The sequence below is a fragment of the Dromiciops gliroides genome, chromosome 3 (genome assembly GCF_019393635.1).
Source record: "Dromiciops gliroides isolate mDroGli1 chromosome 3, mDroGli1.pri, whole genome shotgun sequence".
NCBI classification, from domain to species: domain Eukaryota; kingdom Metazoa; phylum Chordata; class Mammalia; order Microbiotheria; family Microbiotheriidae; genus Dromiciops; species Dromiciops gliroides.
The window spans coordinates 68,927,033-68,950,693 of NC_057863.1; the positions used below are offsets into that span (position 1 = coordinate 68,927,033).

Below are 23,661 nucleotides of genomic sequence, written 5' to 3' on the forward strand. Positions count from 1 at the left end.
ATATATATATATATATACCCATTCTCCCAGGAATCTCCACTCCTCTTTGGGTTTGGGGCACGGAGTCAGTGCTTGGCCCATCAAGGAGGTAGAGTGAAGCACAGAGGTAATGGACAGTTCTGAGGTATTATGGTATAAAATTCTGCTGAGAATAGCAATGGCCTACTTAATCCTCACTCTATCCTTCCCCTATCTCCTATTCTCCCTTCCCCTAGACCAATGATGGCAGAGGAGGGATTGGGAGTGGGGGGGGGGGGGAGCCCAGCCCCATAGCTTCCTCTTAGATGAGCAAGAGGAATGGAATGAACCAGGTGTGTCTGACTGCTCCTGCCCCCCTCCCCACCCACCTCCCCCTTTCCACCTCTCCTTCCAGGGGCCCCACAACCTTCTGTCTTCCTGGGCTTTCTCCTAGAGGATGAAATTTTGGAGATTTGTCCTCCTCAGGCCTTATCCAGCCAGGCCTGGAAAGTTAAGCATGACTGAAGCCTACACAAGCCAAGTGAATGTACGCCTTAGGAGCTGCAAAACTGCAGGACTGGGGGAGATGTGTGGATCTGAGAGCAGTCCAGTAATGGCTCCTCTCTTAGCTGGTTGGTCTTGGAAGGGTTAGCAGAGTGTGGACATAGCCAAGACATGAACCACTGTCTTCTAAACCTCTGCTTTCACCCAAAGGAGTTGGCCTAGGTTGGTAATGGGGACATGAATAAGAGATGAGTCCAGGGACCCCAACCTTTAGTCCTAGTTCTTGGGGGTGGGGAGAACACCTATTTTAGGATAAAATGAAGCTGGCAATATGGCTACAGCCATGGATAACAGGGGATTTAAAGTGGAGTTGGCCAAGACTCCTGGATTCTAGCTCTCTTCGATTGATGGTTTTTTTCCCCACCTTGTCCAGGTGGTGGGTTTTAGTCCTAGAACCATGTATTATCTTCTAGTTCCCTTTAGGACTGGGAGAAAGTAATGGGGGAGAGGGGGTTAGGGAGGGGAGGAAAACTTTCTGCTCAATTGGGCATGGCTGTGTATAAACATATATACATCCACACAAACACACATGTGAGTATAAGGGAGTGGAGAGGGAGGTATTGAGATGAGCTAGCTGACTAGGGGAGACCTAAGGGGAATAAGAGAAACATAATAGGATATAGGGGACCTTCTCTAAGCACTTCAGTCTTCTTGCTAGCTCTCCAAGCTCTAGCCCTGGGAGTGGAGAATCTAGACAGTAACATTCCAGACAGTGAGTCTCCCTAGCCCTCCCCCTGGCCCCACCTCTTGGCCCCACCTGCTCCCTGGGGCTCTGGGCTTGGCTATGCCAAGCCGTGCCCAGGGATTACCAACGACCCGCCTTCATGGGGGCCATTCCTCACTGGAGTGCCTCCTGCCTGCTCTGTTAAGCTATTGGGTATTCCTCCCCCACCCCCACCCCCACCCCCGACTAATTTCTGCCTAAGGAAATAGAGAAGGAAACTGAGGCCTGGGGTAGAGTTCTCGGGCTGAAATGAGTGTATCAACCCAAGCACCCAGCTTCCCAGGCTGGAACCCTAAAGATAACAGTGCCAAGAGAAGGGGGAGAAGTGCAATGCAAGGAAGGGAGTACCCGATCCCTTTATGGAATCGCTATTGCCCAATTGTCTCTCTGTCTTCTTTTTAATAAACCCTTCATTCCACTCAACAGAATCAGCGTTTTTCTGGGGAGGGACGATTTGAGGGAAAGAGAGTAGGGAGAGCCCAGTGATTTCTGCACCTCCCCATATCTCAGCATACCCCATCACTCCTTTTTCAGATCCCTTTATCAGCAGGGCTGTTTAGGAAGAAGGAATGGGGGTTGGCAGAGGGTGAGAGTCCAGTGCCCAGATCCCTAGGTGACAAAGTTGGGGGGTGGGAACTTCTGGGCGGCCTGCGAAGTCTTCCAAAAAGCAAAGGCTGGAGGCCACCTGAGAGCCCATGGAGCCCCCCAGAGTGAGTGACTTGGCCAAGACTGCAGAGAGGGTTGTGCCGGGGCCCCAGATCTTTGCATCCCACCTCCACGTCTGTGCGATGCCCTCGGAGACCCTGCCGGCGGAGGTCACTTGCAGACACTGACCCACTCGGTGATCCGGCACTCCTCGCAGACTACAAAGCAGCACCAGTGGAAGCGACAGTGGCAGCGCTCGCTGCGCGACTGCCGCAGGATGTTGTGGCCCCTCCCGCAGCAGAGGCTTCCGCAGCTGTCCGGCCCCACGCTGCTCTTGTTGCACAACCTCCCGGCTGTGCCCGCCGAGTCCAGCCGGGGCTCCCGCTCACAGAAATCCGGGGACTTCTCGAAGTAAACCAGGTCTGTGGGACTGGCTCGGCGGCGAGCTGGGGGAGAGCCCGGGGAGGGGAGGGGGCCCCCGGCCGCGCCCAGCTCCAGTTGGCCACCATTGCGGTTGTGGGGCCGGATCAGGGTGGCGCGCTGAAAGCGGGCTCGCAGAAGGGAGCCCACCGCCCGGAACTCGGGGGTCACCTGCCAGCAGGTCTTCAGCTGACAGCTGCCCGACGTGCCATGGCATTTACACTTCCGCCGCATATTCTCCATGACTGCCTAGGGGGAGGAGGACAAGGAGGCAGGGAGGGATAAAGTGAGTACTAGACACCCCTCGGTCTCCCAGCAGCCCCCTTAAGTAAGTCCCGCCACTCCTGTGCATCAGCCCGACCCAGCGCTCGCTACCCCAGCCCCAAACTACGGGGGGTGCTCTTCAAGCCGTCTGAAATTGGCATAAGCAGCATGGGCTCCCAGGGCTGGCCATGGCCAGGCACCCTGGGCCACATCCACACACAACAAGCTTTGATGTCTCCCAAATCATCAGAAACAGAAGAGGGAGGGACTGCCCACCATGGGACTCAGGCTCCCTAGACACACACATACTTTGCCTTTTTCAATCCCTCTAGTCCTATATTCCCCTGATCCCTAATTCTGTTCCCACAAGACCAGACCCCCGGGGATTCCCCGGCTTCCTGCCCCCTCCAGTCCCCCAGTACCTTTAACGGTATGAGGAGCCCCTGCTCTCCTCCCCTTCCCACCACTGCTCCCCCCTCCACAGCAGCTGCAAGGGACCGTTGGGGCTGGGGGGGGTCTCTCCCCCACACTGGAGCCCGCTCTCACTTCCTGAGGGGGGATCCCCAATCCCCAGGGAAATCCCCAAGCCTTCCTTCCCTAGGTGGGGGGCAGGAGCTGAAGGGGCTGGGGGTGTGGGCCCCACCATGTCCCAGCCCGTAGAGCTGGCCTGGCCTAGCTCCAGGATGGGAATAAAGGCTGTGGTGAGACAGAGAAAGTCCCATTCCCTCCTTGAGGCCTTAGAGTCCATTTGGGGGATGCCATGGCTAGGGGTGGGAGAGATTTCCTCTCCTTAGAATGCTCAGGCAACTTCAACTCTACCAAACCTCCAATAGCACCTGCCATATGCTCAGCCTCAGTTTCCCACTCTGTGAAGTGATGTTGGTGTGAAGCATCCTCAGACTCAAAAGCTAAAGACAAGGCAGGGAAATGAACCTAAGCAGCCTAGCTCCTAGTCCACTCCCCAGTTCATTCCAGAAAGGAAGGGAAGCAAGGTGGGAGGTAAGGGCACCAATCTGTCTCAATTCCAGCTGGATCTAGAAGAATGAGGCAGACAATGTGCTATAACCGAAACGACCACCAGCTGTGGAATCTGAGCACTTGGGTTTGATTCCCAGCTCTGCTCCTTCCTACCTGTGCAATTCTGAGCCATTCACTGAACATCTCAGAGTGTTCCTTCTTTTGTAAGATGAAGGGTTTCGATAAGATGGTCCCAAAATAATGGCATAGGACAATTCCTGGAGTAGATAAGATGGTCCCTAAGGTCGCTGCTGCCTCTAAATTCAAGTAGCCTCCCAGAGAGTCCTGCCATTAGCTTCAGCATCTTAGGCCACTTAATAAAATCACAACATTCCTTCCACCCCACTCCCGAATATTATCTCAGATCAGAATAGCCAGGATACATGGCACCATGGGACTCACCATGGCAAGGGTGAGAGGACAGAGTCCAACCCCAGTGTCTGGACTCCCAACCCATAGCCAATGTGAACCAGAGATCTGTGGGGATAAGAGGTCTTAACCGTAGTGGTCCTCTTGGAAGTGTTTGTAGCTCAGGTAGGCAGCATCGGGGTTCTAGGGCCAGGCTATGCCCAGGAATTCTGTTTTGAGGCCACCTTAGAACCTGCTTTGATGCCTCCCAAGTCCAGCAATTCCAAAACCGCTTCCCACCAGCAGCAGCCATTAATTAACCAGTTTAACAAGAAGTTGAAGCCATTGGTTTGGGGGATGGGAGAGCAAAGGTGTGAAAGCTCAGAGGAAGATCTGCCTGGGTGGAGTAGAGCTGGGAGGAGCTTGACATTTTGGGTGCACCCCCTCCTTCCCATTGTGCCTCAGTTAACTCTCTCAGTGTCTGGAAGGGAGAAGAGAAACTCATCAGCCTTCCAATGATGGCAAGGGAATGGAAGCAACATTAAACAGGACTAAGGGAAGAGAACTAGACGAAAGGAAATCAGGGGTATGAAGGGGTCATAGGTCACCACAATGGTAAGAAGGAGGAGAGAGAAAAAGGAGATGGGGGAGAGGAGAGACTGGATTGAAAAATGAACTTGGACTTCCCCAAAAGTCAATGACACCTGGTGGCCAGCAGTATACCTTGTCCCTTGAGGAGGAGAGGATGAAATAAGGCAATGGTACATAGTGGAAAGTAAAGTGGTTTTGAAACTAAAGACACAATTACTGAAGACAGAAAGTCTCCAAGTGGTTAGGGACCTCAGGGGCCATCTCATCCAATCCATACCTGAGCAAGAGTCACCTACATACTAACCCACAGTCACCCAATTTTTGCCAGGGAAGGAAGGGCACACCACTCCTTCCTGAGGTAGATGGCTCCATCCTTCAATTGCTCCAATGGTTAGGAAGGCTTTCCTGACATCAGGTCTGAATTTGTCTCCTTGTCACGTCTCCCTGTTGCTTGTAATTCTGTTTGCACTTTGGGGCAAAGCAGAACAAATCTAATCCAGGTGTCATGTGATAGTCCTTAGGGCACTTTACAGTCAACTATCACAACCTCCTCCCAAGCCTTCTCTTTCCAGGATAATTATCCCCAGTTCATTAAACTGAGCTTTATAGGGCATGATCGCTAGGCCCTGCATCATTCTTGTTTTCCCTCTTCCAGACATACTCCAGCTTCTCAAAGTCTCTCTTTGGCCAGAACTAAGCACAAGACCACAGGCTTTGGACCAGGGTAGGGCCCAGCAGGACAAATATCTGGGATTGGATCCCAGATCTACCCTTTAGGACACAGGTGAACTCTAAGACTCCACTAACTAGGCAATCTCAATCCCATGATCCTAAAAGGACTTTCTGACCCTGGTAGCCCTGCCTACTGAACTGGCATTGTGGGAGTTCACTAACCCTGCCCAAGGATGGTAGGGGCCTAACTTCCTTAAAGGGAAAAGTGATAAAAAAAATTTTTTTAACCATATTGTGTGTGTTGGGGGGGGGGGGGTGGAAGAGGCCTCAGAGATCATCTAATCCAATTTCTTCTTTTACAGACAAGAAAATGGAAGAGAGGTGCATTGATTTGGCCAATCTCATACACTGACAAGGAAGGGACTAGAAATCAGGAACATTTCCTGAGATCAGGAGATTTCCTGACTTCCAGGCCAGTCCTGGAAGCTTTTCCCCCATACCAGGTAGGAGATGGGGTGTGTGTGTTGGGGGAGGGGGCAGAAAGGAAGGAATAACAGGAGAAGAGGAAGGGAGGAAGAAGGGGAGAGCTAGTAGACCCAGAATGGTTCTTATCTCCTGGAGTCTATGAGTACAGTAGGTCTGGAGGAGTGAAACAGGCTTCCAAGAATCAGTAGGAACCTAGCAAGGAGAATGAGCTCCAGGACTTTGGCGATGGGCCTCTCACCTGCCTCCCAACACGGTTATTATGCAGCCGCATTCTGGCGTGAATATCCCTGTGTGGCTCCCTGGAGTCCAAGAAGTCCCTGGAGAACCTCTCTCCAAAGCCGACATCTGGGCTGCAGCCCCCCCACTCCCAGGCATCCTGGAGTCCAGGGGCAGCAGGGGGCAAGGCGGGATGCTCCGGGACCCCATGGCTCATGCCCTTGCCCCTCTGCAAAGCATCCAGCTGGAGTCGGTGCAGCTTCTGCCTGAAGGCCTCCTCATCCCCCCGTCGAGCCTCATCACAGCCGCAGGCCCTAAGCTTCCCCAGGGCACAGGCATTGGAGACGGCATGGACCACACCAGCTGCTGCAATGGCGTAGGCAAAGGCACTCTCTCGGAAGCCTGGATACAGAGATGGGAAGAAAGGCATCATGATCGCTGTCCAGTCAGAGCCTTGACAAAACGGGGAAAGAAGAGGTTTTCTCCATCACTGCAAAGAAATGCTCTCCATCACCATCAGAGTGAATGCAAAAGTTCTTTACCTTTTTTGTGGTGTGGACCATTTTGGTAGCTTAGTGAAGCCTATGGACCCCTTCTCAGCAAAATGAATAAAATCAATTACAGAAGATTACAAAGGAAACTATTATATTGAAATACAATTATTGAGGGGGCAGCTAGGTAGTGGACAAAGCACCAGCCCTGGATTCAGGAGAACCTGAGTTCAAATGTGGCCTCAGACACTTGACACTAGCTGTGTGACCCTGGGCAAGTCACTTAATCCTCATTGCCCAGGAAAACAAAACAAAACAGGAGGCAGCTAGGTGGTGCAGTGGATAGAGCACCAGCCCTGGAGTCAGGAGGACGTGAGTTCAAATCTGGCCTCAGACACTTAATACTTACTAGCTGTGTGACCCTGGGCAAGTCACTTAACCCCAACTGCCTCACCAAAAAAACAAAAACAAAAAAAGTAAATTTAAAAAAAAAAACAACAAAAAAAGAAATGCAATTATCAAAATATTTACAAAACAAACTCACAGACCCTCCCCTGAAATCTCTCCACAGACCCCATCCCAAGTTAAGAACCCCTTCTTTATTCTCTAACCAAGCCTACCTTTCAAATGGTGGGCCCTCCTGTTTTAACTACCATTCATCCCTTTCTGGTTCCTCCTAGGGCAGTAGTACTTAACCTGTGGTCCACAGACTTGGACAGGGACCATGGCTTGATTTCAGGTAATCCATGAACTTGGTCATCTTTATTAATTGCATTATTTAATTCATTAAATAACACATTTAATTAATTAATTAGATTAATTTATTGATTACAATATTATTAACCAATTAAAGATTACATCTTTATTTTCACCAACCTCTAGCTGAAATTTAGCATTTCCTTCAATCATGAATGTAGACAACAAACATTACTCTTCAAAGGGGTCCATCACACACACACACACACACACACACACACACGTGTTAAGACCCCCTGCTCTAGGGTATCCTTATTCACTTGACTTCTCCTGACCCAGAAAAAAACAACAAAAGACCTTCCACCTTTAACACAGCTGAGAAGAAGTAGGATTAAAAGGATACTAAGTCATTAAAAGGGAAAGTAATAACCAGCAAAGGAAGGTGCAAGGCCTGAATGGTCACCATTTGCAAAATGCAAGTTGTTTGATTTCATGAAAATCAGAGACCACATGGTACAAGGGAATGCTCCCTGTCTCTAGACTCAGAACCACCTTCTGATTGTGTGACCCTCAGCGAGTTACTTGGCCTTTCTAGCCATCAGTTTCCTCACCAATAAAATCAAGGATGCCTGAGAGTCCCTACCAGCTCTAAATCTGGGATGTATGCTTGGTGAGTCTAGAGTTCAGCTGTGAGTGCTGTTCTTCTTGTCCAGAGACTTTTCCCTATTGGTGAAAGTGTAGCTAAAAGGAGCCACTGGACAAAATGACCAGGGAGCTGGAAAGTAACCAAAAGAAAAGACCTGATGGATAAGGAAGTGGGAAAACCCCTTAAGAGCAGCCAGGTAGCCCACAAAGACCACAGCATGAGCAAAGCCTCGCTGGTTCAGTTGTACTAGGAAAGAGGTGTGCACATCACAGAGAGCCTGGTCCAACAGACAAGGAGGATCAGAGAGAGTTAAACACGAGAACAGCTCCCTATGGCTTTGTAAACTTGACCAGCAGAACTTTGTACCTTCTTTTTGTTTTTGATGCATTTTTTCCTAGTAAAGTTTTGTGGGTTTCCTTAAATTCTACCAAGTCTCAGTGGTATTAAAGAAAGGCAGGATTATTTTTATTTTTTGTTCATTGCCTAGAGCTGGAGAGCTGGGAGGAATTTGGGTATCCAAAGGGTCAGGTTTTAGTGGCACTGGAATTTTAAGGGGTTTATCCACATCAAATCTGGGGTAGGCTTATTAGAGAGTAAGGAAAGCATCACATAAAGAAGAATAGGGATTAATTTCTATGTTCTTGTTTTGTTTTGTTTTTTGGTGAGGCAATAAGGGTCAAGTGACTTGCCCAAGGTCACACAGCTAGTAAATGTCAAGTGTCTGAGGCCAGATTTGAACTCAGGTCCTCCTGACTCCAGGGCTGGTACTCTATCCACTACACCACCTAGCTGCCCCTAATTTCTATGTTCTACACCTTATTTAGCTTGTTAGGGTTTTTTTGTTTTGTTTTGTTTTTTGTGTGTTTTGTTTTGGTGAGGCAATTGGGGTTAAGTGACTTGCCCAGGGTCACACAGCTAGTAAGTGTCAAGGGTCTGGGGCTAGATTTGAACTTAGGTCCTCCTGAATCCAGGGCCAGTGCTCTATCCACTATGCCACGTAGCTGCCCCTAGCTTGTTTTTTATTAGCAAAAAAGGTTCTCATTTCTGCACATTTTAAATACTATGTAGGGAGTCCAGCCAGGCTGTGTCCTGAGTCCAATGAAGTCTTGTCCTAAATTTCCTATTGTACCCACTGATAAGGTTTAGTTCAAATGGTTGATGTCCTGTCCTTAACAAAGTGTGAAATTCCCATCACAAGGTGAACTTCTTTGTGAAGTAATCTACTCCTTACCTTGTCTTGAGTTGACCAAATGATATATTGGGGGGTGACTAGCTGATTCACAATTTATTCATACATCTAGGCTTGACCCATAAGAAAGAATGGCAAGTATGCTCCAAAGAGCAAAAAAAAAAAGAGGAAAAGAACTCATGAATACGAAAATATGTATAGTTGCTCTTTCTGTGGTGACAAAGAATTGGAACTTCTGGGGATGCATATCGGAATGGCTGAACAAATGATAGTATATGAATGTGATACAATACTGTTGTGCTTTATAAAATGACTAATGACACTTTTTCAGAGAAACCTGGGAAAATTTGTATGAACTAATGCACTGTGAAATGAGCAGAGCCAAGAGAGCAACTTCAATAATAATAAGTAAAGACAAACAATGAAAGACTTAAGAACTCAGATCATCACAATGACCAACCAAGATTCCAGAAGGAATGGTGAAGTATACTTACAGAGAAAAAATACAGAATGAGACATGTATTTCTGTAGACTACCAATGCAGGAATTTGTTTCACTTATTTGTTCAAAGAGTTTCCCTTTTCTTTTTCCAACCAAATGTGGAGAGGAGAAGAAGGCAGAGAGAGAAATAAATTTTTTGTTAATTAAAAAAAATAATAATTTTTAAGGGAGTGGAAGGAACAAAAAGGAAGAGATAAAATGAACAGACACAGATTGATTGCCCCAGATAAAAGCATGGGTAACCACAGGGCCACTACAGGAACCACGTGTTCTAGGGAACCACATAAGCAATGGAGTTTTTGAACCAGAGTTAATGGATGGGGCAGCTAGGTGGCACAGTAGATAAAGCACTGGCCCTGGATTCAGGAGGACCTGAGTTCAAATCTGGCCACAGACACGTGACACTTACTAGCTGTGTGACCCTGGGCAAGTCACTTAACCCTCATTGCCCTGGGGTTGGGGGGGGGGGGAAGAGAAGCAAAAGGGGGAAAATAACAGAACTTACCTCTCAGGATCATTCTGAGGATGAATATTCAATCAATCAGAGTTAGTTAGTGGACCAAGTGGGAGTTGGGGCCTAAGATCAACAAGGAAGAGCTCCATGATGTGAAGGAACAGACCCAGCCCTTGCCTTCAATGTGAGTTATGAAGACTATGCAGTTCAACTCTCAAGTGACCCCAAATTCTTTCCTTTTGTGGAGGAGCTTCAAGCAAAGGGTGGAGCAGCTATGTAGGTCCCAGGGAGAGGTAAGGCTCATCAAAGCTTGTTGGACAGTCTTGAAACTGCCTTTGGGAGGGGAGTGTTCGACCCCAGAAGAGTCCTACAAGTCGAAAAGTCTATATAGCTCTTCGGGGAATGTAGAAATTGCTTGAGAGGGCAGGAGAGTTCTCTTGACTTTTTATAGGAAGCAGTGTTGTTTTTGTGTGTGTGTGTGTGTGTGTGTGTGTGTGTGTGTGTGTGTGTGTATTTGTGTGTGTGTCAAATGAAATGAAGTGTATGTTATAGCCAATGTTTCCTTAGCCTGAGCACTGGCAGGAGCCTTAAGGGATCTTTACCTTCTTTCGTGGGTATCCCTAGGAAAAACCCTGGATGGGGCATAAGCCAAAGAGAAAAATGTGAGTGGGAGTCACCCAAGACTGATTCCAATCTGTGTAAACCCAGAGCTTCAGTTCCCCCACATTACATCAACAAACATTAAGCACCTATTGTATACAGAGCATTCCTGATAGTCACTGAGGAGGAAATACATTTTAGCTATGTCCCCTGACCCCAAGGAGCTTTGTCCAGTAGGAATATTTGACACAAGCACAGATAACTATAAAACATAATATCACAGATAGGTAGATTAGCAAGGCACCAAAGTCCTACATGTGTACCCTTTTCTCCCTTTTTCAACACTGCAAAATCTAATGCTCATACTTTGGTATTTTCTGGGATAGGCAGTGAACAACTGAAAAACTCACACTCCTTAAGGTTAAGAAAGGACTAGTACAGGACAGCTAGGTGGCGCAGTGGATTAAGTACCAGCCCTGGATTCAGGAGGACCTGAGTTCAAATTTGGCCTCAGACACTTGACACTTACTAGCTGTCTGACCTTGGGCAAGTCACTTAACCCTCATTGCCCCACAAAGGAAGGAAGGAAGGAAGGAAGGACTCGTGCTTTCTAAGATAATGCATGAGTGATCCCTGCTTTGAAGGTCTGGGCTACTACAGGTGTGGGATATTATGTACACCATCAGATTCAATAGATGTGCTTTCTGGTTTGGGGAAACTTTTTTTCTTTTTTAAATTCTTTGTTACAATAGATAACTAGGTAGCATGGTAGACAGAGCTCTTGACCTGGAGTCAGGAAGACCTGAGTTCAAATTTAGCCTCAGATACATACTGACTGTGTGACCCGGGGTGTGTCACTTATCCTCTGTTTGCCTCAGCTTCCTTATCTCTAAAATGGGGATAATAATAGCATCTATCTCCCAGAGCTGTTGTGGGGATCAAATGAGATATTTGTGAAGTTCTTCGCAAACCTTAAAGCTCTATGTATAGGGGGGTAGCTAGGTGGCACAGTGGATAGAGCACCAGCCCTGGAGTCAGGAGTACCTGAGTTCAAATCTGGCCTTAGACACTTAACACTTACTAGCTGTGTGACCCTGGGCAAGTCACTTAACCCCAATTGCCTCACTAAAAAAAAAAGAAAAAAAAAGAAAAAAAAGCTCTATGTATAAATGCTAGTTATTATAGCAATAATTTTCTTTTTAAATGAAAGAAACAAATGAGCAAAGCAAAGAGAAGTCAGTGTTTAACCTAAAGAACAAATAACTAATGGTGGAATTTTAGGCATCCCTAGAGAAGGGATTTTTAAGAAGAAAGGCCTTCTTAGGTTTCCTGCAGGACTGCTCAGGAGCCTGGCCCTCTCCTAATTCATCTTAGAGCTTTTTCTTGTCAATTTTTAACCCACAAAATAGTTCCCTGAAGGTCAGACTTAACAGGCAAAGAGAGGGACTGGGAATTCTCTTACCCCTTATTCCCCCAATGGAAGCTTCAATTTAGAGAGAAAAATATTCCTCTCGTTTCCTGTAACCACCCAAATCCCCACCCCACGTTTAGCCTGGCAACATAAAAGGGTCACATCATAAAGAAACCAGTTGTAGTCCCCAACAAGTGATCCTACTCCTAAGTGCTTATACCTTCCCTTTTCAAACAACCTTGAATTGTTACTTTGTATTTTTCTATATATACTTACATTGCCTTCCTTGATGGTCTTTGAGCTCCTTGGGAGTAGAGATTAGTGTTTTTTTTGGTTGGTTGGGTTTTTCCCTGCATTTATGTCCCCAGTGCCTAAGACATAGTCATGAATTCAGAGGCAAAGACCTCTTGAGTTCTGACGAATTATGACTTCAATTTCCCCAGCTCTAGGAAGGAGGCCGAGGGAAGTTGTTCCTTGCTCAGGAACCCAATACTCTGGGGCCAGGTGAGTGTGGAAGACTAGAAGAGAGAGAGATTCAGAGTGGAAAGGAGAGCCAAACTCCAAACCCAACATCTACTTCTTCCTTAATCTTGCAAATGATAGATTATTTTGAGCTCAGAGTAGGCTCTGAGGTTTTGCCAACTGACGAGTATTTCCAGAACTACAAGGATCGAGTTAGATTAGTGATGGAAAACCAGTATATGGAATGGGCCAGATGTTTGCAGGACTGTACTGGAGAAAGGGTCAGTTGAAATAGCCCAAAATTTGGGAAAAACTAGGATGCTAGTGAAAGGAGGGATGTGAGTGCACAAAATTTGACAGAAAAACATCATCCATTCATTCATTAATTCATCCATCCATCCATCCATTCATCCATTGAGAATTTATAAAGTGCAGGCTCTGGCTTTCTCCCTTAGGATCAAAATGAGGCACCCAGTCTTTCCCATCCTCTCACAGATCAGAGATAACATCATGGAAACAAGAAAGTGATTCCCAGAGAGGCACCAAAGTGAGCCGGAGGTCAGAAAGGTCAGAAAGGCACAGGCACCCACACCTCCACTTTGATCCTAATCTGATCTCTGTTGTTATTTCCTAGAGCAACTTTCTAGCCTTGCCCCAGGTTCAAAATCTCCCAGATCTTTACAGGAGCCTGGGAAAAACGAGCAGAGTGTAACCATTGAGCCCTAGAATTATAGACTATCTCCCTGATGATGACCCTCTCCCCATCTCCAGACAGGGCGGCCACAGTGCTGAGATATGTCCCACCTGGAGGCATCTCTGTGAAGATTCCACATTGTTCCTCTCTTATCCATTAGGCCCTGACACTTTTGTGTAGATGTTCCTGCTATCTGACCTCATTCCTCCCTGCTGCAGTTTTAACCTATTCCTTCTTTGTTCCGGCAGCAACTCTGTCCCCTCTGAAGACTAAATCCTGTATGATAATAAAGACTTGAAGCCTTTATTCAGTTATTCCTCAAATCTTTTTTTTCTCCAGCCCCCCCCTCAAAAAAACCCAACAAAACAAAACCCATCTCAGCTCCTTTTTCTTTTTCTCACAAGAGGGCAAGGGACAACCACCAGGGAGGGGAAAGGGGGAAAGGCCTGTCAGAGAGAAGCTCCATGAAGAGGCTACTCAGGAAACTGCCCCCAGGGTGCTGGGACTGGAAGAATCGAGCTCCCAGACGAGTGCACCTAGTATTTTTCCCATGCTTTCATCTGTCAGTCTCAAAGGACCTTCCCGGACGCTGGCGGGCATCGTGAGCCTGCTTAACAGGGAATCACGGGAACATAAACTTTGAGAACTGGATAGAACCTCAGAGCTAATCTGATCCAACCCCCACCCCCACCACCCCTCCTTTTACAGATGAGAGAAATGAGACCAGAGAGTTAAAGTGCTTGTCCAAAGTCATGCATCTAGTGGGTGGCAAAAGCATATAAGTAGAGAACTCAGGTGCCCCCCGGGGATGTGGGAATACTCCGAGTTTACTCCATGTTCTTTCTTACTGCGCTTCTACATTTACTGACACAGCTGAAGCTCAGCATATTTATACTGACCGAGCCCAGTCGTAGTGATATTTCACACAATGGCTACTGAGTATGGAATCTAGGTATCTGAGAATCCCAGCCTGTGCCTTTAGATGTCCAAGAGGTGGCAGAAGACAGTGAGTAGCTTTAGTTGAGGGGCGCTTGGAGTGTGATATGGGGGAGAAGATCCCTTTTAACCCTGTTTTTATATGATCCTTTGGGTGGGACCCAATGAAACTTGAAAAGTATGGGAGGGCAGTGGAAGGAAACAGAGAGGGGGAAATTTCAGCCCTCAGACCTTGAAGACTCCCGTATCCTACTCCCTGTAAGCCAACCAGACTGAGAATGAGAAAGAAATATGGGGACTGTCATAAAGAATGAGACACCATGAAGCATAAACAGAGATAAAAGAGACAAGCAGAAAAGAGAGGGAGAAGTTTGCTGAGTCCACTGAGAGGCCTCAAGCTGCAGGGTATCCTTCCTCACCAAGATCCTTCCTCCCTAACACATCCCTTCTGGCCTCAGGGATTTAACTCCATCCTGAGGACTCTGTCTCATAGCTTCTAGCATTCCTAGATGTGCATGGTCCCGCTTAGACTGTATTCAGGTGTCTGTGTGTGTGAGGAAACCATTGTCTGTGTATGCGTGTGTGAGGTCTCTACGCCTGGCCTCTCACAGGAGAGTCTGATGTTATAGCCCGGCTAGTCTGCCCTAGCTCCGGTCTCTGGGCCCCAGTCCTGGGCCCGCACTGTCTGGGGCAGATATAGGCAGAGGGCCAGCAAGCCAGCTGGTGGGGGAGAGGGGTGGGGTAGGGTGGCCAGCTGGGCTGCCGGGAGGGAGAGGGGGAGAGCTCGTTAAGACGCACAATTAGCTGTCCTGCCTTTGATCTGGGACAGGGACTGCCAGGATCTAAGTAAAGTCAGCTGCAGCTTCTAGCCCCAGCCAATAGCTGGGAGGAAGGGGGGGTGGGACAGGCTAGTAAGGAGAGATGAGGGGACAGGGAATGGACATCTGGGGAGAGGGAGTCGTGGAAAAGAGACCCTCTGACCTCACCTTACTGCTCCAGACCCAGGCCAGAAGGAGTTGGACATAGCTGCTACCCATTCCTCCATACAGACACTTGGCACGTATGGATGTCCCTGTGTGCCTGTGTGTACAACACATGGGGATACTTAGGCATGAGATGGTTCATGTAGGTGGATGTTTGCACACATGTGCATGTATGAATGTGTGTGACCACGTGGGTAGATTTTGCTTTCAGATCTGATTCTTCTCTTGCATGTCTTAAAGTGGCTACTAATAGGTAACATTTCTATAGGGCTTACTATGTATCACAGACTGAACTAAGCACTTTGTGGCCGTGAACACAGTGCTGAGCACACAGAAATATTCTATCCTTTTCTGTTGGGGGAAGGGAAAGGAATAAGCATAATAAGCATTTCTATAGCACCTACTATGTGTCAAAGTAAGTGTTATTACCCCTATTTTACAGTCGAGGAAACTGAGTCAAACAGAGCTTGAGCCACTCACCCATGGTCAAACAGCTACTTTGGGGGGGGGGGGCAGGACAATGAGGATTAAGTGACTTGCCCAGGGTCACACAGCTAGTAAGTGTCAAGTGTCTGAGGAAGGATTTGAACTCAGGTCCCCCTGAATCTAGGACCAGTCCTTTATCCACTGCACCACCTAGCTGCCCCCATATAGCTATTAAGTATCTGCGGAAGACTCAGGTCTTCTCGACCCAGCCCTCTGTGCACTATGATGTCCCCTAGGTGCCTCTGTCACCCTGAGACAGAGTGGACAATGGGATGAGAACTAAACATGGAGACGGAAAAGCTGAGTTCAAATCTCCCCTCTGACACTTAATATTAGTGTGACCTTGGGTGATTCGCTTAAACTCCCTGGGCTTCAGTTTTCTCATCTAAAAATGAGTATCAGTATTAGCTTAGATGGCCTTGGAGATCCCTTCCTGGGGTAGATCTGTGATCTGTAAAATGAAATGACTGGATTCTTTAATGGTCTTTCCCTCCTTTTCAGCTCTCCATCTTTGATCCTCTATGGCCATCCCCAAACCAGGGTGCTTGGGACTGGTCCTTACTTTTAGCCTTGGAAAACCCTCCCTGTACCTCAGTCCCCCTCACAACCTTTTTCTCCTTTGATTCTTCTATCTTATACATTTCCCTTTACTTCTCCTTCCTGTTGTTGATGTTGGCCACAGACTAACTCTGGCTGATGCCTCTCTCCTTATATCTTCCCCTCATTCCTTACTCCATCCTAACTCTGCTTCCATTTTCCAGGTTGCCTATAGGAATCTTCCAGTTGGATAGTTTCTCTCTCTCCCTCTTTCTCTCTCTCTCTCTCTCTCTCTCTCTCTCTCTCTCTCTCTCTCTCTCTCTCTCTCTCTCTCTCTCACACACACACACACACACACACACACACACACACACACACACACACACACAAACACAAACACATCCATCCTACATCATTCTGCCCAGCAGCTAGCACAGGTTAGCATGAATGCCAAAGAACTGATGCAAAGAGGAGTTTTAGTGGTAACCTTGGAAAATCATTTACTTCTTTTTTCTCACGTATAAAATTAAGAGTTTGAACATGATATCTAGGATCCCATCATGGTCAAACTCCTAAGACGTTTTCTAGGTCTCCTTTTCTTTGTTCTTCTAGTTACTGATCTCCCCCCCCCTTCAAACTTCTCTCTGACTACCCCCAAACGCTAATTTAGTACCCTACAGCATGTAGACAACTCTTCCAAGTGATCTGTGCACCGAAATGAACACTTGTCCTATTCTGCCCTATCATTAAAATTGGCTGTCCCTGTCAAGTGGATTTCAAGTGCTAAAATAATTCTTACTGGGGTGGTGGCGGCTGATAGCCCTTAAATTTTACATTAAAATGAAGAATTTGTGAATCCAAATGAGTTTTGGGGAGAAGCTATGGGCCAGAAGGGTAGGAATCAGCTACTGACCACTCCAGTTCCCCAAAGTTGCTGACCCTATAACTTTAGAGTCAAAGAGCTCACATTAGGAAAAGAAAAGATATTCAGACCAGGGCAACAGACAGTAAGAATGACCTTCTGGGGTCATTTCTCTGAGCTTCAAGTTTCATCTTCCCAGACACTTGGCCATGGGTAACTTCCCCACAGGAAATGAGTTGTTCAGAAGTAGCAAAGACGACCCCTTCTTGGACTTGATCACCAGATGGCAAGGAAGGCCTCACTCAGACTTGGCCAAGAGTGGCATTCAGGGGAGCCTGTGGCCTGACCCAGGGAAGGGAAGGCAAAAGGAGGTACAAAGAGCACTCGTCTCCCCAAAGTCTGTCAGTGTATCCTCGATCTAAGGTGGAGTCCAAAAGGGTCTCAAGTCGAAAGCAGGAGATTCAAGATGTTTCGAGGTAGAGCGGGTGCTGGGGGCTGAGGGCACACAAGGGAGCGGCTTCCTCCCGGCTCCTCAGCTGGCTGTCCAACCCCCTCCTCGATGCTGGGTGCGGCCCCCCTCTCTGGCCAGCCTCGGCACGTTTCTCACCCCCCCCCTTTAACCTTCCCCACCACCACCACCCCAGCTTGCCTCCTGCTCATTAAACTGCAGGTGAACCCGGCAGCATCTGGCACGGCGCCAACCCCCGCCCGACTCCGCAGCTCTGGACTCGCCCCCAAGCTTCAAAGCCACCGCTTTCCCCAGACCCCTGCGCTCCCGCCCCCAAGAGGCCATATGGGCTGGGTCTAAGTGAAGCAGGATGCCTGGGTTCATCTCTCTCAATCTCTTTCTCTTTCTGTCTCTCTGTCTCTCTGTCTCTGTCTGTCTCTCTCCCTCCACCAAATTAAGAGTGGACTAGAGACAGTGACCCCTTCTGGACTTCAGATACTATTCCTCTTCCTCTCAGTGTCTTCTCCCTTCCCCACCCCCCCTTCAACAGAGTGGACTAAGGGACTAAGAAGAGCAAGGGGAATTGAGAAAGTTGGAGAGCCCAAGCCAACCTGGGAGGTCACTTGGGATAAGTCGGTTTCTTGCTCTGGTTTCTCCTAGTATCTCAATATAATACGAAGAGAGCTGCAGGATCCTGGAGTTGGGGATAGCAAGGAATATGTCAAAGGAGACAGGGAAGGAGGAAGGGGAGAGAAAGACAGAGAGAGAGACAGAGGAAGACAGAAAGACAAGCAACAAGATCCAAACGGAGAAGGAGAAGAGGAGGGACGTGTGCATAGACAGAAAAACAAACTAAGGCAGAAGACTAGCGATGAGGCCCAAGGAGAAAAAGGCGGGGAGGGAATATAGACAGACGATGGAGAGAGAAGAGAACCTAGAAAATCTAGGCTGGGAAGAGAGGCCCGGCTGAGGTGAGCTGAGGGCGGGGAGCTGAGTCCGGGAAGCCGCACAGATAGGGAAGTCTGAAGAACCTGTCACTTCGTTTTGGGGAGTAGAGGCCGAAAAGGGCGGGCAAGCAGGAGAGGGTCAGGGAGGTGGGGGCGGAGGGGCAGCGAGGAGGCCGACCCGAAAATGGGCTGTGCGGGAAGGGGGAGGCCCAGACAGGGAGGAGCAGTGAGGGGGGTGAGGGGCTACGGCGAACTTCCTCCCCACTGGCCCTATGGGGTCCCTGACTTTGCTCCGCGCGCGGGCTGGGTGCGGGTGGGGGGAGGGAATGGGGGGAAGCCTTTGAAAGCAGCTCGTCTGGAGCGCGGGAGCCGTCTGGATCGGCCCCGGGGGGATTAGCTTCGCGGCTACATGCCCGCCACACGCGTGTCGGGCTGGGCTCAGCCGGGCAGAAACACAGCCCCGGGCGGGCGGGGGAGGGAGGGGGGCAGGAGGAGGGAGGCGGGCGGGGCCCGGGGCTGGGCTTGGGGGAGGCTAGGGCTGCTCCCTGTTCTGGGGGTCGAAAAATGGGTATGAGAATGGCAAGAAAGAACTGACTCTTTAAGCTGACCGTCCACGCCCAGGGTTCCTTACGAAGACCCGGAAGCCTGGGGCTTGGCCTCCCCGTCTTGCTACAGTCCAGTCTACACCACACCTCCAAGGGGTAGTCCTTCACCCCAACCTTAGGGAGCACCCCCTGTTGAACCAAGGTTGTTTGGCAAAAGCCCTAACCTGTCCTAATACACCAGCATACTGTTCCAACATACTGTCCGCCCTTTAGCTGATAAGAGGGACCAGTTTAACGAGCCAGACCAATAAAACACTAGCTTGAAAGAAATCAATCAGGTCCTTAAACCACATCAGTCTGGGAGAGGCAAATGTGAAAATTAAAACGGTGAACCCCCCCCCCCCGGAGGGCAGCGCACCTGGAAGCAGAATGCTGGGTGGGAATCCGGGCTAAATTTCCTATGTGACCTTGGGCGAATCACTTAACCTCTCATGCCCTCTGCTGTTATCTAGAAAATGGGGGAATTTGACCTGATGATCTCTCCCCCCATTGGAGTTCTAACCATTGTCCCAGGGGTCCTTCTGTCCAGTAGAGAGATGTTTTCCAATGCTGAGAAATCTGTGGGTAGGATGTGCCAAGAAGTGCAGAGTCATCTCTCCCAACCCCTCTGAATCCAGAGAATTTCTCAGAGTAGGGGACTTGGAGCAAAGTTATTTGCACACTAGGGTTGGAGAAGTATTAGATGAATGGGGCTAGTTGTGCAAATATAGGTTCAAGCCTTTATCCCTCCTCTTATCCAACTCCGAGTCAGCAATGGGAGTTTATTGCCAAATTTCAGGCTTCTGTGGTTCCATCTTGACTAGCCAAAAGCCAAGGTTCCCACCTATGCCATTTTACCTTCTATATCTCCTCCCCTTGCAAACAGACCTCCTCTTTCCCTTCTTAATACTAAATGGTAAGTGTGAGCCACATAGGCCTGAGATTTGTTGGCTGAGGCGATAGCAACCGAATTTCCAGAACCCTGCCCTCTCTACACCCATTTTAAGCAGCCCAAGTTGGCTTCATTCCCCCAGTGGGATCGATAGTTATTCAGGAGACCCTGGTTCCTAAATCCTAAGCATTCCATATATTCTATCTCTTCCATGTAATTCAGTTTGTTCCTCTGTGACATGGTTAGTGGACCACCTCCTCCCCCATCCCCACTCCCCAAGGTCAGAGCTGTCTGAGATAAGAAAAAGATTTGAGAAAAACAGGACAGAAATAGGAACCAGTGGGAGGCAGAAGCTTTGAAAGACAGAATAAGGAGAGTATGAAGGCCCAGGGGCCAGGAGACCTGAACCAGTGGGAATCCGGAGTAGGAAAAGGCTAAAGAGTAGATGGTATGTGGAGTGTGAGAGGGTGTGGAAGCTATAAAGGCTGTAGAGTGGTTCCCTGGGAGAGGAGGAAGGATGAGTTTACCTCTGCTGAAGATGGGACTCTCATAAGGGATCTTGTTTCGGGTCTCCAGGCTGGAGCAATTCCAGCGCTGGTCCCGAAACTGATGCTGGCACTCATGTATGGCAATCTGGATGCCCTGGATGGCGGAGGCTGCCACATCCGGGTGGCGCACGCAAACTTCCAGTTGGCGTCGGCTCAGCCCTGGCAGTGTCAGGCACACCGTGTTGGCATTCAGCACAGGCTCTGGTGGCAGTCGAAGGCCCAGAATGTCATTTGGTTCTGACCTGCAGGTATGGGGGACATGGGGAAAGTTGGGAAGCATTAAGCAAGGCCTTGGCCTGAGCTGGGAGAATGATGACAAGGACTGTTTCTTAGATTTATTTATCTAAGAGATACAAACATATTCGCATGCAGGCACGCAGAATCTATTCCTTCTCTCCCTTCAGTTTCTTCCATTCTTTCCCCCACTTTCTACTTTTCACCTCATACCTCACATAGAACTTTGGTTCTCACATCTCATGTAACACTGTATATTACAGTTATCTGTGTTGGTGTCATCCCTCAGAACTAAGGAAATGGGGGGAGAGCATGTCTTATTCCAAATTGGGTTTTCTCCCAGAGCTAACACCATGCTTTCTACACAGTAAGCGTTTAATAAATGATGCATTAAAGAATGAATGAAATTTCAGCAGAATCCCAAATATGCCCCCCAACTCTCCTTCAGAGCTCCCTCCTTTACTTCTTCTCCCAGACACATTCCCCAAAACAGCAGACACATACAAACCCAGGCTCACACTTTTACAGATCAACTCACACTGATTTACACCATTTACAGTGTCACATCTATGAAATACAGATAACACAATATCTCTCACAAACCTCTATATTGAGAAACAAAATTTACATGGGGGTAGGGGGATGGTATAGTGCTGACCTTAATATCAGCAGCACCCTAACGGGATTCTGAAATTCTGAATCCAACATTTGAAATCAGCATCTAACACACACACACATTTACAGACATAAACAGAGTGGAACTCTCCCAGGCATGAATAATATAGTACTCACACTTTTTCAGAAAAACTTTCAGACATCTATTTTCAGAAACACAAGCCAAGCCACACTCAAAAAGAGAGAACTCCCTTCTGTGCCCCCTTGCTGACCCCACCTGGGGCCGCCCCCTTTTCACCCACCCCTGTCTACTGATCCCACCCATGGGGGGGAGCTCCCCAATGGGGAGGGCGGGATTGTTTGGGGGTGCCTTTCCTGAGAGTCCCCCTAATGGGAAGACATTAACTTGGCATGATTAGGAGACTGAATTTGTCAGCTGCCCCCAACACTGAAGGATCTATCTCTGTTCGTGGCGTTGCCCCCTCTGGAGCATCACTGGATGGATTGGTCCCCTCTGAGTGTTACCCTCTCCCCAGGGAGGACAGCTCCTCCCCTCCGTTCCCCCACCCCAGTCAGGCTCCAAGGTTCCCTAGCCTGGGGACACCGCTCACTCCCGAGCGATGCGACTCTCCTAGCCGAGCCTTGGGGGTCTCCAAAACTCTTCGGGAATCCTTGATGTCCCAGAAGGCGGGGCATGAGGAGGGAGGCAGGAAGACAGGAGAGAGGGGGCGGGGGTCTCACCTGGGCACGGCTGCGGCCAACAGGAGCAGGAGCAGCAGGAGCGCGCAGAGAGCCGGCCGAGGCCGGGCCCGGGGTCGGGGCCGGAGCCGGGGGCGAGACCGGGCGCTGCCCATGGCTGGGCCGGGGCGAAGGGCTTAGAGCCCGGCAGGGCAGGCGCGCTGCTCCGCGGGCGGGGGGCGGCAGCGCATGGTCCGCCGGGGCAGGGGAGGCAGACCGGGTGAGCAGAGCTAGCGCCCGGGTGGCCGGCGGTGGCTCTGACCCTCTGGAGGCTCCGACTTGGGCTCCGGCTCTGGCTCTAGCTCGGGTCAGGGCTCCAGGGGCAGACGCCGCCCGCCTCCCCGCTCCATGGGGCAGCGCCCCGGGGCACCGCCCTCCGGGGGGGCGGGCGCGCGGGGCACCTCCTGGCAAGGGTGGACGAGGGGATTTCCCCCTTACCCCCTCCCCTTCCAGCGGCTCCTGGCGAAGCCTGAGGTGGGGGGGGGGCAGGGGGGAGGAGAAAGCCGCGAGGCACAGCTTAGGGTGGCGGACTCAAGGGGCAGGAGCCGGCAAAGAGCTGGAGGTTGGAAGCAGCGAGGCTGGACTTCCTAAGGTTTCTGAGCCCTCAGCTCCAAGGGCGGTCGCTGTCTGTCTCTCCGTCCCTCTGTCCCGAAGCCCAGTGTATAAGTGACTGTCCTGGCCCAGAGGAGCTCAACCGCCTTAGCCTCCTCCTCCCCCCTCCCCATTCCCCCACACAGCTCCCCCCACTCCATCCACCCCTCCTCTCCCCCTCCACCCTCAGCATTTAGTGCTCCGGTTCTACCTCCTGGTGACGTCAGAGACCGGGATTGGGGGAGGGGGGTGGAGCAGGGGGAGGGCGGGGGGGGGGGCGTGTATGTGTCCGAAGGCCACAGAGTCGGCTTCAGGCTTTAGTGGTAGGTTGGACTAGTGCACGTGTAGAGACTCGGTGGGTGTTGGCGTTACAGAGTTTGTTTGTGGGCCGAAAGGCCTATGTTTGTATTTATGGCTCTGTCAGTATGTGAGCTGAGTTATGTCGAGAGCTGTGTTTTCGTGTGGGAGTGTGATGTCAGTGTGTGTTGTGTGTGTGCTCGAAAATGCAACTGCCGAGGTCAGCCTCCCCCTGCCACCTGCAGCACGGCCAGGAAGTCCGAGGCAAGGAAGTGTGAGCAGGCAAAGCTGCTTAGAATCCAGTCCCCCCCTCAGGCCAGGATCCTATTGGAGGAAGCCGATAGTGGTGTGTGCTGGAGCCCAAGACCAAAGGTGGAAAGGCTTGGGAGGGACCTGGTTAGTTGGCCAACCTAATTTTCAGCTGGGTCCCCATTCGAATGAGGAGGCTCTCTGACAGGAAAGGGAATGGTGGGCCTTTTCTCTCTTCCCCTCCATGGAGGTCCTCCACAGAGACTATTAGGGATATGTGTGTGCTCCACCAAGATTAGGGGGCTAAGAAAGAAACCAATTCACAAGGATCTGAGGGTCAGGAGGAGAGGAGTCCTGGCTTCTATTTCTATCGTGGTCCCCTGGGATGAGTCCCATTTTTCATAGCGGTTCCGTCTCCCCCTCCTTAAATGGGGCATGGCCCACCATACACATTCCCCACCTCTTCCTTCTCCCTCCCAACTTCACCATCTCCTTCTTCTAAGAAGCCCCTCTTGGCTGAGGGAAAGGACTGCTTGAGTCTCTGGGCTCAGAGACAAAAGGGGCCCATTCCTGGAATCTCCCTTCCCTAGGGAATTGGTTGGGGGGGGGGAACAAATAGGGAGGGACCTTCCCAGTATACAGATCTTCAGGTGGTAGGGGCAACA

General features: G+C 49.7%; 1 protein-coding gene across 1 annotated transcript; it reads right to left on the reverse strand.

Annotated features, from left to right (window-relative positions):
- Nucleotides 1-1,567: 1,567 nt before the first annotated feature.
- WNT10A (Wnt family member 10A) lies at nt 1,568-22,135 on the reverse strand. Its single transcript, XM_043995445.1, has 4 exons — nt 21,863-22,135; nt 20,252-20,514; nt 5,928-6,307; nt 1,568-2,560 (listed from the first exon to the last, which is right to left on the reverse strand). The coding sequence occupies exons 1-4, from the start codon at nt 21,973-21,975 to the stop codon at nt 2,063-2,065; spliced, it is 1,254 nt and encodes a 417-aa protein (XP_043851380.1). The 5' UTR covers nt 21,976-22,135; the 3' UTR covers nt 1,568-2,062.
- Nucleotides 22,136-23,661: the final 1,526 nt, after the last annotated feature.